General features: G+C 62.4%; 1 protein-coding gene across 6 annotated transcripts in view; it reads right to left on the reverse strand.

The window, feature by feature from the left end:
- Positions 1-2,390: 2,390 nt before the first annotated feature.
- KCNH2 (potassium voltage-gated channel subfamily H member 2) overlaps positions 2,391-17,601 on the reverse strand; it is a 63,163-nt gene continuing 47,952 nt past the window's right edge. For 3 of the 6 annotated variants that reach the window (XM_073887515.1, XM_025862203.2, XM_073887516.1), the window contains 13 exons: positions 17,277-17,441; positions 15,791-16,237; positions 14,952-15,163; positions 9,917-10,345; positions 8,811-9,198; positions 8,283-8,482; positions 7,630-7,882; positions 6,254-6,447; positions 5,880-5,979; positions 5,039-5,311; positions 4,779-4,965; positions 4,265-4,442; positions 2,391-2,943 (listed from right to left, as the gene is read on the reverse strand). In XM_073887515.1, coding sequence (XP_073743616.1) covers positions 2,794-2,943; positions 4,265-4,442; positions 4,779-4,965; positions 5,039-5,311; positions 5,880-5,979; positions 6,254-6,447; positions 7,630-7,882; positions 8,283-8,482; positions 8,811-9,198; positions 9,917-10,345; positions 14,952-15,163; positions 15,791-16,237; positions 17,277-17,441 — 3,176 coding nt within the window. In that variant the 3' untranslated portion in view covers positions 2,391-2,793. Of the gene's footprint in view, positions 2,944-4,264; positions 4,443-4,778; positions 4,966-5,038; positions 5,312-5,879; positions 5,980-6,253; positions 6,448-7,629; positions 7,883-8,282; positions 8,483-8,810; positions 9,199-9,916; positions 10,346-13,025; positions 13,441-14,951; positions 15,164-15,790; positions 16,238-17,276; positions 17,442-17,601 lie in introns of those variants that run through there. The other 3 variants (XM_073887514.1, XR_012376681.1, XM_025862204.2) reach the window with 3 other exon arrangements.

Genomic DNA, 17,601 nt, shown 5'->3' on the forward strand with positions numbered 1-17,601 from the left:
TGCTCAGGGCTCAGGGACGCAACAAGGACCCTGTAAGGTACAGCCAGTCTGGGGCCAGGGCCCCACTATGGGTGGTCATGGCCGCCTTCTGCTTTGGGCAGACCCTGCCCAAAAACTTGACCTTCATCAGCCCGGCAGAGAGCTCCAGTACTGCAGGTACAGCTGTGGTTTATAGCACTACTCACGTGTGCCGGGCAGACCATGACCCCGGGCGGGCAGGAGAGGGGAGGGCCAGAGCAGGCTAGGAACGGGGGTTGGGGTGTCTCCCCAAACTGGGCTGCACTCCCAGTCGTGGCACCCCTGCCTGCCTTTCGGGCCCCACAAGGCCCAGGTTTGAGCCTGCGCCCTGTGGCCAGCGAGCGTCAGCCCCAGTGTTGTGCCTGGAGGGTCACTGTCACTCCTCCTATGCAGTCTGAAACTGTGCACAGTCACCCGTCAGCGGTGTGAGCACCAGCCAGCCACTGACCATGCTGAGCCTTCATCTTCCCACTTGGAATAATGACTCCTATCCCGTATTCCAGGGTTAAATGCCGCACGTACTGAGCACCTAGCTGCATCTGGATGGGTAGAACGATCCCGTAAACGTTGTCCTCCACCCACCTTCGAAACTCAGCAGGTGGCTCCTGGCAGGGACCTGGCATGGGGTATCCGAACCACACTGGCAGCTCCCCGGTACAGACTGAGTGGACTGACTCCTGGGACATTCTCGTGTTTTCATCGAAGACAAGCGCCAAAGTCCACACCGGGCCAGTGGTTGACTGTGGGGCTGGCATGGTTGCTCCCTCCTCACCAGGTGCCCACCAGCACCAGCCCTGACTCACTGGGATGGTCCCCAGCCCCTCGCCCAGGCCCCCAGCCTCCACCCCTGCACCAGGGCAGAGTGGTGTGAACCACAGCTGAGTTCCAGGACGAGGATACTCTAAGGCCAAGGGCAGGCAGTAACAAGGATGGAGCCAGCATCAGAGCGCGGGCACTTGGCCCAGCTCACAAGGACCCGGTGTGCCAGGTGCACTGAGCTGTCTGTACATTAGACTCACCGGTAGCCTCACGGTCACCTCTGCCTGGGTCTGTCTCTGCCCTGTATTGAGGGGGTCTGCTCACCACCACGCCCCCCACCCGGACATCACATACACCAACCCACCAGGAAGTCCTGTGTGTGAACTCCCAAGTGATGAACATGGTCGGCAGATCCCAGGAGGGGAGCCAGGGCCCTGGGGCAGAGTCACCTGGACAGGGGGAGATTCTCTCCCTTCTCTCCTTCCCGCTCTGGGCACAGCAAGAAGCCTCCAGGTTGCTCAGAGACCAGGGTCTCTGCTCCCAACACCCACCCCACCCCAGGCATGGACAGTGAGAACGGCCATATTTGATTTTAAAGCAAGGTTAACAATCCCACTTCAAAGAGTCAGGGATTGTGGGGATTAATTAGGAAACTGCTCGGTCGGTTCTGGAGGCCTGAGACAGCACTGTTACCACAGCAGAGCTGGCCACTGCCTGTCGGCTCCTCCTGCTGGTTGGCAGGTGCCTGCCACGGGCACTGCCAACCACCACTCCAGGAGGCTGCGCGTCCTCGCAAGACCAGCAGCGTGTGTGCGTGCGTGCGTGCGTGTGTGTGCACACCCCTTCCCTGGCCCCAGGATGTATATTCTGATGTGTTTCCCCAGTTATGGCAATGAGCCCACCCAAAAACTTGCACCCTCTTTAGGCAGCAACTCTGTGATCAAGGATCCCAGGCGCTCAGGAGATCACAGTGACCAAGGTGAGGCCCATCTGCAGCCAGACACCCGGGAAGCCCCGGCTGGGGCTGAGGAAAGCAGTGTGCCCAGACTTGGGTTGCTGTGGGGGCCCAACTATACAGGGTCTGCGTGAGTCTGGGTTAAGGTCAAGATAAGGCCAAGTCAGGGGATTGGGGGGTATGGACCAGAACGAACCAACACTGCCCCAGGTTAGGATCAGTGTGGCCTGGGCTCGTGAAGAGTATAAGGCGACAAGCCAGTGTATGGCCGCGCTATCAGTCAGCGGGACCAGCTCTGGGAGCCAGTATGCCACCCAGGAAAACATGACCCTGAGGGGCTGGACCCAGGCCTGGCATCCCATTAGGATGACCTCTCTATTCAAAACAATCCAGGTGGTTCTTTGCTACCCTGACTCCAGGGCCACAAGGAAGCAGGGCCCTACAGAAGCAGGAATCCCCAGAGGTAACCCGCATCAGCCCCCAGGGAACACCCCTCTACGCATGTTCCACATGCATAGTATCCGGGCGGCCCCTGTGCACGCAGACGCACCCGGGTTCCCAGAGACCCCAGCGTGCGTGTGCACACGTGTGAGTGTGAACGCAGGGCAGAGCGTGTGCCGACGGCCGCACCCTCTCAGCACTGCCGGAGTCTCCTCAGGATGGTTATTTATTATTCATGGTCATCAGCATCTTCATTAATTATTCATATGATCCTTAATTATTATCCTTAACAATAAGAGCAGTAAATAGCAGAAAAGTCCTTGAGGTGCCTAAGGCCCAGGGCCGGGTGCCTCCGGGCAGTTAGACCAGCTAATGCCCCCAGGGCAGTGGGGAGACCACAGACCCCCGTCCACTGCCCGGCCCTGTCCTTGCCCCTGCCCTCCCATGGGGGCCCAGGGGACTGCAGGAGGAGATGGTCCCGAGGGCTGGGGGAGGGGCCGTGCCTTCACGTTCCTCTCCCCTTTCTCGGCGAGGGCCTCCCGGGCAGGGCCTCTGAGGGGAGGGGCCCAGGCAGTGCGCTGAACCCTGGGTGAGCCACGTGTCCACACCAGGCAGCCCCACTAACTGCCAGGGTCTGAGCCATGTCTGTGCAGGGGCTGGGAGGTGAGGGCCCCCAGCTGGCCCGGCAGGGAGAGGCGTCGAGGGGGGCCGTCTTGGGGGAGCTCTGGGGCCCCCGGGGGGAGCTCCTCGAACGCCATGAACTGGGAAACCTGCAGAGAACACAGTGTGAGCAGACGAGGAAGACTGCAGAAGGGGAGGGGGGGAGGGAGGGGGCTGCCAGGTGAATAAAGGGGAGGGTCAGAGGACAGAGAGGGTCAGGAGACTTCGGTGACAGAGGACTGGAGGACAGAAGAGGGTCGGAGGCGACAAGGAGATGGGCCAAGGCACACAGAGCAGTACTTGGAGCACAAAGGGGAGGCGCTGACGCTGCAAATAGAAAAACGCGTTCTCCGTGGGCAAGAGCCAAACTGGGCAGCCAGGAGCCGTGGGAGCTGCCCGTGACCCAGGGGAGAACTCCAGACTGCAGCCACTCCCTTCCCAAGGGAACACGGCAGAAGAATCCAAACCCAACCCAGAATAAGGGGCCCTGAGCTGGGACAGAAAGAGAAACGAGGCTCCTTCCTCCAATCTAGAAAGAACTCGGGGACCGAGAAACAGAGGCAGGCTGGCGGCCCGGCCTCGGAAGGCCAGGGAGAGTGCCAGGGCAGGCGGGAGGGGGTGGTGGATGCCGCCAAGGGTGTTGTGAGACCTCTGCGGGGGAGGCCGTGAAGGGAGACTGGCACATGTGCTGACGTGGGCCCTGGTGTCTGCAAACAGGAGCAGGCAGCCTGTGGGCGGGGGACCAGACGCCAGAGGGAGGCGGGGAGCAGAGACCCAGCCACCTCTGGGAGCCAGAAGAGCCCCCTTCTTGGGGCCCAGGCACAGCTGTCTTGTCAGAAGGCTGGGAACACACATGTCCACTCAGGAGAGGACAAAGGGCGACAGAGGCCCACTCCAGCAGAAGAGGGGAGATGCAGGCCACAAGTGCTACCCTCGGGCTCAGCCCAAGCCCTCCAGACAACCCTGCAAGGCAGCTAGGGTGAGAGCCATTGGTCGGCGCTAAAGCCGGAGCTGAGCAGGGCCAGTCACGGCAGGGAGCTGGGACCCTGTCCCAAGGGTGCACTGGCACACAGCCCCCACCCCCGGGCCTCAGGCTCACCCAGTCCCCTCCTCGAGAGACCCCTCATGGCCATGACACAGACACCTTGAGTAGGTCTGGTCATTTGGGTGACACCTCTCAGCCTGCTCGTTTCCTCTGCCCAGTTTTTGGGGGACTTTGGTTTGGGGGCTCTCCTGCCTTGCCCTGTGCCTGCAGCTCCTGAGGAAGCCTTCCACCAAGAGTACTGTCCGGGACGAGGGCAGAAATGGGGGGTGGGAGGAAGTTGAGGCCCAACGCCAAGCCAAAGGACAGCAGAGCAGGTTTGGGGTGGAATTGGGGCAGAAAAGGCAGGGCTGGGGTGCCTTGGACAGGGAGAGGGCTCTGGAACTTACCTGAGAAAGCGAGTCCAGGGTGAGGGTGGGGATGGGGCTGACAGGCAGCAGAGAGGAGGTGGAGGTGGGACCAGGCCCTGGGGTGGTCACAGCACTGTAGGCAGGTGGGACCAGAGTCATCTGCCTCTGCAGCAGCTGCAGGACAGTGGCCATGTCTGCACTCAGCCGGGTCTCCAGCCTGGGGCAAGAAGGAGGATGCTCTGGCTCTCGGGGATGTGGGGACACCAATAACTGTGATTCTGGGACCACCCCATGGACCAGCCAGCTGCTCAGCCCCAGGCGCCCTCCTCCTTCTAGGTGTGCGGCCCGGGTCTCAGCACTGAATGGAAGGAGGAGGTCAAGGTGCAGCACACACAGAAAGGCCTACACAGAACAGACACTCCCCGTTCACTCTATAACACAGCCAGCAACCCACGGATCACACACACACACACACACACACACACCCCGCTAAGCCCCCCCCCCTCAACACACTCGGCTGGGGGCCAAGCAGGATCCCAGGAGCCACCCTCACCTGTTGAGCTGCCTCTGAAGGGCATCCAGCTTGCTCTCCACATCGCCCCGGGGCCTCCGGCAGGGGCTGGACAGAGGGATGTTCAGGAGGCTGGGGGTGGGGGCAGGGCAGCGAGGCAGTTCCTGGTACTGGCGGCCCCGACTGTCCCCCCAGAAGCTGAAGATGTTGGACACTCCTGAGAAGGCACCTGGAGCCAGAGAACTGGGTTGAGACCAGGTCGGATGCCACGCCCCGCCCACCTGAGATGGCCCTTCCCCTACCTGACAGTGGGTTACAAGTGTCACTGCTCTTCTCACAGTCCTCCGTCAGGGACTCCCCACCCGGCAGCTCTCCGGGGGGCCTGGGGCTGGAGAAGGGCACCAGGCGGAGGGGGCTGGAGCTGCGGCCTGGGCCCTCATCCTCACTGCTCTCAGGGCTGGAGGGGCCACTGGATGGGCTCTCCCCCCACGGCCCCCCTGGCCGGACCCGGCTACTCGGCCCTGCCCCCGCCCGGCCCGGCCCCAAGGCCGACACCTCCCCTGGCTGTTCCGGGTCTGTGGGAAACAGAGAACGGGCCTCAGAGAAGGAAGGGGGCATGGAAGGGGAGGGGAGGGGACCGAGCAGGCCTGGCAGAGAGGGCTGTGCCAGGACGCCCTGGTTTGTACCCGGCTGTTTCTTCGGCTCTTTTCCCCACGCTCTAGCGGGCTGAGAGCTCCCAGGAGCGGGGCCAGGTCGTCTCCGACCCGCTGACTGCCCAAGCACGGGAGTGGCACTAATGGGCGGGGCTCTCTGGGACCCCCGTCGCCGGCCCCCTCGCCCTCCTCTGTGCTGTCTCTTCGCCCCACATCAGTTCAAGGCAGCGCCCAAGCCGCTTCAGGCCCAAAGAAGCTGAGACCGGCACTCCCCCGCCCAGGAGGGTGGAAGGGGGCTTCCCGGAGGAGGTGCCAGTTCCAGCGGGCATTAGAGAATGGACAGCGTTTGGGCAGGTGGGGCGAGAGAGTAGGGGCGCGAAAGTGCAGAGCCCAGATGCAGGTGACACCGCCCGACCCCGCGCTCCGCCCCCTTCTCGCCTCACCTGGACCCCGCCCACCGCTCCCCGCCCCCGCCCCGCCCCCGCCTCACCCTTGTCGGTGCGCCGGCGAAAGGACAGCTTGCGCTTGCGCTGTCTGCTGAAGCCGCCCTCCAGCTCCGCGCTGCCGGGAGACCCGGGGATCATGTTGGTCTGGAACCAAAAGCCGTGTCAGGGCCCTTCCGCGCCCACCTGCCCTGCCCGGGCCAGCCCACACCCCCTCATTAACACAGAGAGAAAGTGGGGCCCGGAGCACCCGCTGTGAGGAAGAGCTGGAGCACAGATGTCATCTCTGCCCTAGGAGAGCTGAGTGAGGCTGGGACTTTCACCTCCAGACACCATTTGACAGGCAGGGAAATAGGCCCAGAGAGATCACACAGTTGGGGGCAGCCACCAGGGTGCAGCCTGCTCAGCGCAGCCCACTCACGTCCCGCAGGTTGAAGGTGATCTCCAGGCTGGACCAGAAGTGGTCAGAGAACTCCGGGTACATGTCCAGCACCTCCAGCAGGTCATCCCGGTGGATCTTGTGCAGGTCGCAGTAGGTGAGGGCCCGCACATCCCCATTGGACTTGCCAGGCCGAGCGTACAGGTTTAAAGGCTCTCCAAAGATGTCGTTCTTCCCTGGAGGCCGCCAAGAGTGGGGGTTCAGCCCCTGGGCCGCAGCACAGGCAAAAGGCACCTGTCTTCCCGGCCTTCTCACCCTGGGCTGGGGGCCAGAGACCTCCCCTCAGTCTGACCACCCACCCACCGGCCCCAGCCCCCAGAGCCAGGGAAGCATCAGCCAGCGCCATCTCCCCCCTGCGCCCAAAGGTGGGACTTGTGAGGCATAGTCATCAATGCGGAGGGGGCGGAGGGGGCAGAGGGCTTGGGTCTCCCTGCCTTCCAACAACTGGAAGCAGCCAGCAGGACCAGCCTGGATACCCCTCTCTTCCCATGGTCCTGGCTTCCTTGGGTTCTAAGTCCACTTTTACCCCCCCTCCAAACCCCATGTCCCAAACCCTCTCCTGGCCAATCACCGTGCCCTCGGTGTTCTTCGAGCTTACATCATAACACGGTAGGGAAACAAGACCAGCATTTTGTTTGCCAAAAGAAAGTAGCATACCATGGCTGATCATAGCACAGAACAGATAACACCAGAATGAATCACACATAGTAAAGGTAAGTGTTGTAGAGTGAAACTTCGGTTTTAGTTGTGTTTGGGATGTTTATGGAGTTGAGTATAGGTGTTTGTGCTGAACTGATAAATAAAAATCGAAAATGGCCCACTGTGATGCATCTGCACTGTAAGGGGCAAAGGAAGGCAGAGGGCAGGAAGTCCCCTGCCAGGCCCCCCTGCCCTGCGTACAAGTAGGACAGAAAGTTAGGGTGGCAGGGGCAGAGGGGCAAGACTCTCTTTGCTTTGGAGATGGTGAGGGCTGGGCTGGGCTGTGTCACGTGAGGCTACAGGGAACTTAGTAAGTTTCCTTAGTAAAATCGGAGGCATAACCTCCCTCCACTGCCCACCTTGGAGTATTAGAGCAGGTTTGGTCCTGCTTTCAAAGGAGGCAAGAGTGTCGCTGCCTGTGGGGAGAACCTGAGGGGGAGCAGAATCCAAGAACCCCCCAAGTTCAGCCACCCCACCCCATGTGGGGCTCCTCTCCACTGTCCCCCTTGGAGGGCCTAAGCTTAGGGGAATTAAAGGAACTCAAGGTCCCTGCAGGCGGTCCTGGGTCCACAGCCCCAACAACCGTGTCCTCGGAGAGCTCAGACGTCTCTCCAGGCACCTGCAGCCCGGCACCCAGTCCCCCGGACCCAGCCCCGTACCCAGGATGGCCACGACAACGTCCCCCCGCAGGATCTCGATGGAGCCCCGGGAGATGAAGTAGAGGGCGGTGAGCAGGTCCCCGGCATGCACCAGCGTGTCGCCTGGCGGTGCATGTGTCGTCTTGAACTTCATGGCCAGGGCCCTCAGGCAGCCCTTGGTGGCCCCTCGGAAAGGCTTGCAGTGCTGCAGCAGTGAGCGGTTCAGATGCAGACAGATGTCCGCCTGCAGGCACTCGGGGAAGCCTTTCAGCACCTGGGGGCGGTGGGCGGGCTCAGCACCCTGTCTTCAGGCCCCTGGCCCAGAGACCCTGGGAGGAGCATCAGAGGGGCCACCCCTTCTAGCCGTGCGCCCTTGGGGATGATGACGCCTTGCTGCTCTCGGCCTCCATTTTCTTGGGTAAAGTGTAGAGACTGATCCCTGCCTGGGGCTGTTGGAAGGTTTCAGTGCTCCGCCTGTGTGCAAGGGCCTGCTTTGGCCTGCCCCGTGGTGAGAGTTCTCCCGGTAAATGAGCTCCATTATCAAAAGGAGGAGACCATCTCTCTCAGGGGCCTGCTCAGCACTAACTGTGACCCCCTGAACCACAGAGTGTGATGCTGTCAAGGGTGCTCCCTGCAGCCCGCCGCCAGCCCTTCTCGAAGACCAGTGGCCTCACCGCGTTCATATCGATGCCATTGGTGTAGGACCAGGCGTGCTGGAAGTACTCCTCCAGGCGCTGGCGCAAGGGGTTGGGGATTTGGTGGAAGCGGATGAACTCGCGCACCCGAAGCATCTGCGTGTGGTAGCGGGCAGTGCCCGAGTACAGCCTCTGGATGATGGCTGACACGTTGCCGAAGATGCTGGCGTACATGAGGGCTGGGGGCGGGGGTGAGTGGGACCATCAGCATCCGAAGGACCCCGCCCGCCCCTGCACCGGGTCAATGACACACGCAGTCACATCTCCGCGTAAGCACACACAAGAGATGCACAAACACAGAAGCCCAGGTGCACGTGCCCTGGGGCTCTGCCTTGTGCCCGTCCCCAAACATGCCCCCATGGTAGACCCCGGAGCCTCCAAGTCCCAGGGCCCCACTCTGGCCCATCTGGCATCCTCCCTCTCCTCCATCACAGGCTCTTCCTATCCCAGTCTCTGCTGCCCCCCCCACCCCCCACCCCCCGCCACGCACCCCAGGGACACACTCACAGCCAATGAGCATGACGCAGATGGAGAAGATCTTCTCGGAGTTGGTGTTGGGGGAGACATTGCCAAAGCCCACGCTGGTGAGGCTGCTGAAGGTGAAGTAGAGGGCCGTGACATACTTGTCCTTGATGGAGGGGCCGCCCAGGCCGCTGCTGTTGTAGGGCTTGCCGATCTGGTCACCCAGGTTGTGCAGCCAGCCGATGCGGGAGTCCATGTGCGGCTGCTCCATGTTGCCAATGGCGTACCAGATGCAGGCCAGCCAGTGCGCGATGAGCGCAAAGGTGCACATGAGCAGGAAGAGCACAGCCGCCCCGTACTCCGAGTAGCGGTCCAGCTTCCTCGCCACGCGCACCAGCCGCAGCAGCCGCGCCGTCTTCAGCAGCCCGATCAGCTGGTGGGGGGAGGGGGGGAGAGCCTTCAGTGTGGGGGCAAATGAGGAGTTGGGGGGCACTGCAGCCCTCGGGGTCACTGGAAGTAAAATCCCCAAAGACTTCCTCCCAGAACCTCCTAAAGATTGAAGCCCCTCCCATTCCCTAAGCCCAGCACAGAGTCCCATTCATCTTTGTGCTAGCTCTGTGACAAAGGGCTCATCTTTGTGACAGAGGGCTCATGGGGTCCCCCTGCTGAGAATGGGACTCTGAAAGGTACAACGCCCACCCTAAGGGGACTGGCCAGAACTCCCACTGGTTCCCAGGCCACTTCTGCGTGATTAGAACCTGGCGGGGGCGCCTGGGTGGCTCAGATGGTTAAGCGTCTGCCTTCGGCTCGGGTCGTGATCCCAGGGTCCTGGGATCGAGTCCCGTGTCGGGCTCCCTGCTCCTTGGGAGCCTGCTTCTCCTTCTGCCTCTCTCTCTCTCTCTGTCTTTCATGAATAAATAAATAAAATTAAAAAAAAAAAAAAAGAACCTGGCGGCCTCTTTGAATAGACAAACAGAAAAAGGCGGCCCCTCTGGACCTCTACCTGGCGAGTGGCTCACATGGAGACGGGTGGTGGCCATGGGTTAGCGGAGGCACCTGCCATGCCCCCTTTCTCTCACTACCCCCTGTACCCTACCACCTCCTCTCCTTTTCCAGGTGCCCTCCCAGCCTCTGCCTCCCTGCCAACTAACCTCCTCAGAGCCAGAGCCAAAGATGAGCAAGTCGAAGGGGATGGCAGCCACCATATCGATGAGGAACCAGCCCTTGAAGTAGTGGACGGCGATACGGCCAGGATGGCTGACCACCTCCTCGTTGGCATTGACGTAAGTGGTACGGAAGTTGATGAGGATGTCCACGATGAACATGATGTCCACGATGAAGTCCACCACGGCCAGTGGCTGGCAGGCATAGCCACAGTCGGGGGCCGGGGAGCCCTCTTCCGTCTCCTTCAGCAGGAAGGCGGCCGAGTAGGGCGTGAAGACAGCCGTGTAGATGACCAGCAGCAGGATGAGCCAGTCCCACACGGCCTTGAACGGGCTGTAGTGCAGGATGGTCCAGCGGTGGATGCGCGGTGCCTGCAGCTTATACTCCGGCAGCACATCGGCACCCAGAGACAGGACCTGGACAGGCAGGGAAGGAGGGGGTGATAGAACGATGTCCCACTGGAGTCCGGGGCAGGGGAGGACACGCCATGGGATCTCCAGGGTGGGAGCAGACGTCATCTCTGCTGGGGCCGCCAGAGAAGAGACCGAGCAGAGTAAGGGAGAAGCCAAAAAGTGTCGGTCAGGATGCCCATCCCTCAGCCAAGTGGCCATAGCCACCGCCCACCTTGGGATTCAGGCACTACTCTTCCCCATGTGGCATGCAGACCTGCTGTCTGACGACCTGAGTTCAGGGCACCAGGCAGTAATATCCAGATGTACGGCTCCCCCCGCCGAGCAACGCACACCCATATCTCTGGTTATAACTCCCCCACGCAACCTTGCCCACCGCCCCCAAACACCACACAGACACCACACACATACACACACACACACACACACACAGTCACACACACCATGATGCCAGTATAGAAAATGCTCCAAGGGCTAAGACTCCAAGCCTGGGTGATAACCCCAGGAGGCATAGTTTGACACATAAAATGGTGGTGGTCACTGCCGTTCCCATAGCAGTGCCACTCCTGGTGACCCGGGCACTGAGAGCCTAAAGGTCCCTTTGCCACTGGCCCAAGGGTACCAGCCACCCAGACTCAGGCCCCTTGGCTTCCCTTGGGGAGAGACCAAGACACAAGCCCCTGCCGCTCCCCAGCCCCATCCCCAGACCCAGGGCAGCCCTCAAGCTCTGCCCTCCAACTCTCCTCCAAAGGCCCAGAGAAGACCTAAGCCAGCCACAGATGTACCCACATGTACACAGACGGACATGCACACAGGTGAATGTTCCCAAGTGTCCTACCCAGCCCCGCACAGGCTCAATGGCCAGGCAGAGGCAGGCCTGCCATCCACCCCAAAGAGCCAGCACCTTGTGCCATTCTCTTCCCAAGCCAAACTAGAAAGAACTGAGGCCAGGCTTCCCACACTGGGCCAGGAGCCTGTCCCCTGTTGCCTCCCCCTGCCCCCTCCTCACAGACATCTGACTCACCTCCAGACTCTGTCCCTAGGCCCTCCAGGCCTGGTGCTGCCATCCCCAGGCAGCCAAACCCAAGGCCTCACCCACACCTTTGAGACCCAAGGTTGCTGGCCCCAATCCAGGAAGCACTGAGTGCCAGGGCCCCACATCCTCAGGCCTCTGGACCAAGAGAGAGTCAGGGTGGGGGGAAGCCCCAAAGGTGCCCATTCATACTCAAGCCAGGGATTCCAGGGACCCACCACCCCCACATGGACTCTTTGGAGCCTTAGAGGAAGTAACTGGAAGTTAACGCGGGCCATGGTTAGGGGTTTGGCCACCCTCAGGGAGACATGGCAGCTCCAGAGACATCTGACGGCTGGGGGAGCAGCTGTGCCCTGCCTTCACCCCAAGCTGCTTGCTCCTTAAGGCAGAGAGCATGAGGCAATGGCCTTTCGAGGGTCAAGTGAGGACTGGAGAAAGAACCGGCCAGGGCCCCCACAGACAAGGGGGCAGAAGGTAACTACCCCTGGATGGGGCTCCTCCCCAAGCCTGAGAGGCCAGGCCCCCTGGGGGCTGTGTTAGACCACACCCACGGCACCACCCTGCCCCTCCCCGAGTCCGAGCAAGCAAGACCAAGACAGCGCCCCTGCACAAATGCACACTCGTGGGACAAACCTGGGACTCAAGGCCTGGATCCACAGACCTCATCAGACAGGGGCCAGGCCCTGCTCTGCAACCACCAGCTTACCGTATGGCCTTGGCCCAGGTTTGTAACCCCCCTTGACTTCTGGTTCCACAGAATCCTGAAGCTTATTTAAGTAAACCAAATCCTGGGTCCTCACCTGTGGGTAGTATTCTTCCCCCTCCTTACACCTGTTCCCCAGCTGAGAGGAGCACACGAGCCAAGGCAGGGAGCTCAGGTGGTAGAGGAGTGGGACTCTCAGACTCACTCCTAAACCACCCCCGCAACTGCCTGGAGCTTGCTCCCGGCTGACAGAAGCCCCTGGGAGCAGAGAGGTGACTCCCAGGATTAGCCGACAGAATAATCAGCCTGGGGGGAAGGCAACACAGCCCCCAGCAACACAGCCCCCAGCTCCTCAGGCTGCCCAGGAGGAGGTGATCCAAGTGGCTGAGCTCTGCCCACTGCCATCCAGTGGCCCCTGACCCCACACGCTCCTCAGCCTCAGCCTCCAAATCCGGACCCCGGAAGCAGCCCGAGCCGCCTCCTCCCCGCACGGTGTCCACGCCAGCACACGGCGGGGAGCACTAGGGTCCCAGGGCTTTGCTGGCTGGCCTCGCACTGTCCCACCACGCTCCTCTCCTCCCCCGTTTGGCCACCGTCATCCTCTCTGGGCACCCATTTCATTCCCGTTCTCCCTTTCCTCCTTTTGTATTTGGAGCCAGGACCGTGGGCCACGGAAGCCCTGGGAGAGGGGAAGCCCTGGCAAGAAACACACTGTCCATCCAGGCCCAGCAGGCCTAGAGGAGAGCGAGCAGGGGCCAGCAGTGAGATGAGCAGAGCTGCAGACCCCACGGCTCCCCAAACTGTCCTGCTTCTCAGAAGCCCTCTCCCGGCCCGGCCCTGGGAGCCACAGCCGCACCCAACTTGCCAGCGACTGTCTGGGTACCCCAGCCCAGGGAGGGAAGGGGAGTGGCTGGGGGGTGGCGGGGGTGAGGGGGCTGGGGGTCACCTACCTCCTGGGCCACCAGGCTGGAGATGCGCACGGCCCGCCTCACCCGGCCTTTCTGGGCCCTGGGCTGCAGAGCCCCTGTCCTGCTCGCCTTCCCTGCTGGGGCCGCCATGGAGGACTTGGCTCCCCCCAGCCTGCCTGCCCTAGAGCCCGAGGGCCCGGCCAGTGCCTCACCTGCACCCCAGCAGCAGTCCCAGCCCAGGCTGCGCCCCAGAGGCTGGCGGCCTGGCTTCCAGGGCAGCCTCTGGCATGAAGCCAGGGTCGCTGGGGCTGGGCCCCGGGGCCGGGGTCACCCTGGCAGTGAGTGTGGACGGCAGCCCGCCTGGCTCGGGCTGCCCATGGCCCCCTGGTGTGAGCCCCGCTGCCAGGGTGCTGCGCTCTGCCCGCAGCGCCGCGGTCGGAACCTCAGCTCCTCAGCCGGCCCCTCCTCCCAGGTCCCCACCCCCACCCTGCCACACTGGGCTCCCCCGCCCCGCCTGTGCTGGCCAGCGGCCCCCTCCCCCGCGGCCCGATCAGGGCTCCTGCTGCAGCCGCTCCCGCAGCCCGCGCCCCTCCCCCTCCCCCAGGCAGCCAGGCCTGTCACCGCAGATTAATGGTCTCCCCAACACCCCCGCCCCGCCGGTCCAGTGCCCAGCCAGCCAGAGTCAGACAGACACCCAGAGATGGAGAGACCGCCCAGTGACAGGCAAAGCCAGGAACACACGCGCACGCTGCCACATACAGACCACGCACAGACCACACCACGACAGGCAGTCGCTGTGGGCCCGGGAGCAGGGCAGACACCGGGGCTCCAGGTGGGAAGAGAGGCAGAGGCTGGAGCGGGAGAGGGGTAGGCGGCCAGATATGGGGCCTGGGGTGAGGGGGAACATTCTGGAGTCAAGGCCAAGGGGCTGGAGACCTGGCAGGAGCCCAGAGAGCCAGAGGCAGCGGGAGCAGGGCCAGGAGGAGGGCCAAGGAGGCTGGCAGCGACAACAGCAAGCGAAAGGGGGCAGCTCCCTCACCCAGGCCAACTCAGGGAGCTGCTGTGGAAGGGGCAGGAGGGAGCCACAGACTGAGGCTCAGCAGGTGTGGGACGGTGGCCCCCACTGTCCCGGGCTCCTCACCTACTGTAGAGATCCCCACTCCTGACCCTCTCCCCCGACCCCACCCCCCAAGGCCAGGACGTGAAGAAGGAGTTGGAATGGACCGAGCCATGGGGTTGGTGCCAGCAATCTTGCTGCCAGGAAGGGCCAGGAGACCAGGCTGGTCGTGCCACCAGACAGTGTCGGGCAATGCCCCCAAAGGCTGGCGGTCTTCTCTGGCCCAGGATTAGGGACCTCGTCCTTCTGTATCTGTGCACCCACCATCATACACTCCCCTCCCGACTTGGGAAGGAAATTCCCCTGTCCCGTGCTTTGGGGACAGGGATGGGCACCTCCAAGCCATTCTGGCCCTAGCATAGGATCCCCACCCTAGCTTATCACATTGGCCTAGAAGAACTGGAGACCTTGACCTTGACCTCCATGGCCCCTTCTAATTTGAATTCTCCCATAGGTCTGCCCCTACCCTGCCCCATACCTCCTTCACCACACCCTGTGAGCAGACCCCATCACGCCCCCGTGACTGCCTTCTCCGGCCCACCCTGTCCTCCCTGTGCACCATCAACCTGTTCTCTGTATCTGTCCTGTCCCAAGTTCCCTGGCCCACCTCTCTTTTCTTCCCCTGCCCTCCCCTCCCCTGCAGTCTTCCTTTCTCAGGACCTCTCAGACTTGTTCTCTCTCACCCCAGCTCTGGAACCCCTCCCACCCCCACCTCCAGCCAGTGGGTCTGCCCACCCTCAAGAGGCCCTTACTGACTGGACCCCTCCACCACCCGCCTTGGACCACAGCCCACTCCTACCACCTCTAAGCTCCTCCAAGGTGAGAGGAGAGCCAGGGAGCCAAGCACCGACCTGGGTGACCTTCTCAGTGACATTGTGGGTCCGCTCCTTTATCTTCGGTGCTATGATCTCCCGGTCACTGGTGGGCGAAGCCAGGAAAGGGTCCCCCTTGAGGTCCACAAAGTTGAGGGTGATTTGGGGAATCTTGCTAATGGTACGGTAGCGCACGAGGTCCGAATCTGACGTGGAGTTGAGCAGGCCGCCGCGCAGGGGGTGCATGGCCCCTGGAGTGGAGGGGAAAGTCACGTCAGGGAGGCAGGTGGGGGGGGGCGGTTTGCACAGCCCAGGGGGTGGAGGGCAAAGCTGGGTCCGGGGGACAGGCTGAGGAGGAGACCAGGCCCTGTGTGAACTAGGCCATGGGATACCGTGAGTCAATGAGGTCAACTCAGGAGACAGGCAGTCACCGAGAAACAAGGCCAGAGTCCTGGCCACAGGGAGGAAGCGTGCCACCGCACAGGCAGGATGTGACGGAGGAAGAAGATCCTCCATAGGGTCTGCTCAGCGGGCACTGGGCAGAGGCCAGAGGACCAGGTGGTAGCCGGGACCCAGAGGCCTCTCCTGCCCTCCACACTCCCCATGGCCATCCCCGCTCCAGGCCGTCCTGGGAAAGTGAGCTCCACCAGCCAGCCAAGGCTCTGTGAGTGGAAGAATGTAATGGGATGAATGGACATTTAATGGAGTAAAAGGCCACTTAATGGGATTAAGTAAGTGCTTAATGGGATTTCCATCTCCCAGGCACACAGGCCGGGGCTGAGAGGGGGGCAGCTGAGGGCCCCGAACGGGGCAGGCCTGGCGGGCGGGGAAGCGTCGGGGCAGTTCTCGCAGGTTCCGCAGGGCTCCCGGGCCCTCACCGGCGCTGGCGTGGTGCGGGGGCGGCGGCAGCCCCGCGCGCATGGCTTCGATGTCGTCAGCCGAGGAGGCGCGGCGCACGCTGGCGCAGCTCTCCCGGGAGCGCGTCCGGGCCAGGCTGCAGCTGGAGCCCGAGGCGTCGGGGTTGAGGCTGTGAGCCCGGGGTGATGGGTGCGGCTCGGGCGCGCCCGCAGAGGCCGGCGGGGAGCTGGAGCCCACCAGCGCGCGCCGCTCCTCCGCCGGCCCGAGCCCCGCCACGTGGTTGTCCATGGCCGGCACCTCATCCAGGGCCAGCGACTCGCGGCTGTGTGCCGCAGGCGTCAGGTCCACGTCCACCACCACGGCCCCCGCGGCGCCCGCACTGCCCGCACCGCCTGGCCGCGCGGAGGACTCCCGGGCGGTCAAGGCCAGCAGCGCAGGCAGCTTCAGGCGGAAGGTCTTGGCTCGGCCTGCGGGGAGAGGGGAGGCAAGTGGCCACGGGGACCAACAAGAGAGCAGCCCAGAGCAGGGAAGCCTGGGAGCCGGAGCCCCAGCCACCGAGGGGAGGCAGGAGGGGAAGCGGGAGCCCTGGCAGCCGGCACCCCTTCACCCCAACTCCCACTGCACCGAACTCAAGTCTCAAAAGACCTCCAGAAGACAATCTTATCTAAGGCTCTGACAATACCTCACAGGTCATGGTGGGCTCTGCATAAACCACGCATGCCTCTCACAACTGTGCTGGTGGGTATCATTATCCCCAGTTTAGACTCGAGTTGTGTGATGTGCTAGTGGTCACACAGTAAATGGCAGGGCCCGCATTTGCATGGAGGAGTAATGCCATGGCCTTCGGCCAGACCCTGTCATACCCCAGCGTCTTACAGACGGTCTCTGGAAAACAGGTAAGGCCAGTGTTCTTAATACCGCCTTCTTGGAGCTTGAGAAACCAAGAGCTGGAATCTTTTGCCAAGACTCTGAGGGCATCATTAAAATTAAACCCAGGACGTCAGGAAGGGGGGGGGGGCTTTGTGTTATGGGAGAACGAGATGAGGCCTCCGTGTCTCCAGCCATGGTGAGCATTCCCCCCAAATCCTCTTCCCACTCAGCCATGGCCAGAGCAAGGAGCTGGCCAATCCAGGAACAAGGCCCAGGGGCCCGAAGCAACACACGGAGGGAGTTGAGTCCCTAAGACACAGAGCCTTCTGATGAGCTGGGGAGCCAATCCGAGGTGGCCAGGGCCATATGGGAAGGGTGAATCCCCCATTCCTGGGGCTCAACACAGGACCACTCCAGGAACCCAAGCAGGGAGGGCTAGGAGACCAGGTGCAGTCCTGTCCCAAGGACCTGTGAATCTGGGCTCAGTCCGTCACCCCACCCATCTGTCCATCCTGAGCCATATGGGACTAGGCCATACCCTTGGTGTTCTCCCCCCAGCATCCCTTCCTGCAGAGCACTGGCCTTGGGGAGCCTCAAGCCCTCAGGAAAGGGACCTGAGAGCATGGCTGCACTTGCCTGGGGCCAACCAGCTGCTGGCGGTGCCACGGTGATTGGTGTCATGGGCCGGGCTCCCCACCATGTCCTTTTCCATCACCACCTCGAAATTGAGGATGAACATGATGACAGCTCCATCTTCATTCTTCACGGGCACCACATCCACCAGGCACAGGAAGCAGCTCCCTGAAGAGCAGAGGACTTGGCCACTGTGGCACCGGGGCCCCTCGGGTGGGCAGAGCAGAACCCGACTGGGCCGGTCCGTGCCGGCCCCACAGGCCCCATACCCACTTCCTGGCCCCTCCTCCGCGGTGTCTCCTGCCCAGACCCCTCCTTCAGCCATGTG

The sequence above is a fragment of the Callorhinus ursinus genome, unplaced genomic scaffold, assembly GCF_003265705.2.
Source record: "Callorhinus ursinus isolate GAN/ISIS: 27379988/994484 unplaced genomic scaffold, GSC_fseal_2.0 scaffold80, whole genome shotgun sequence".
In the NCBI taxonomy this organism is placed as follows: Eukaryota; Metazoa; Chordata; class Mammalia; order Carnivora; family Otariidae; genus Callorhinus; species Callorhinus ursinus.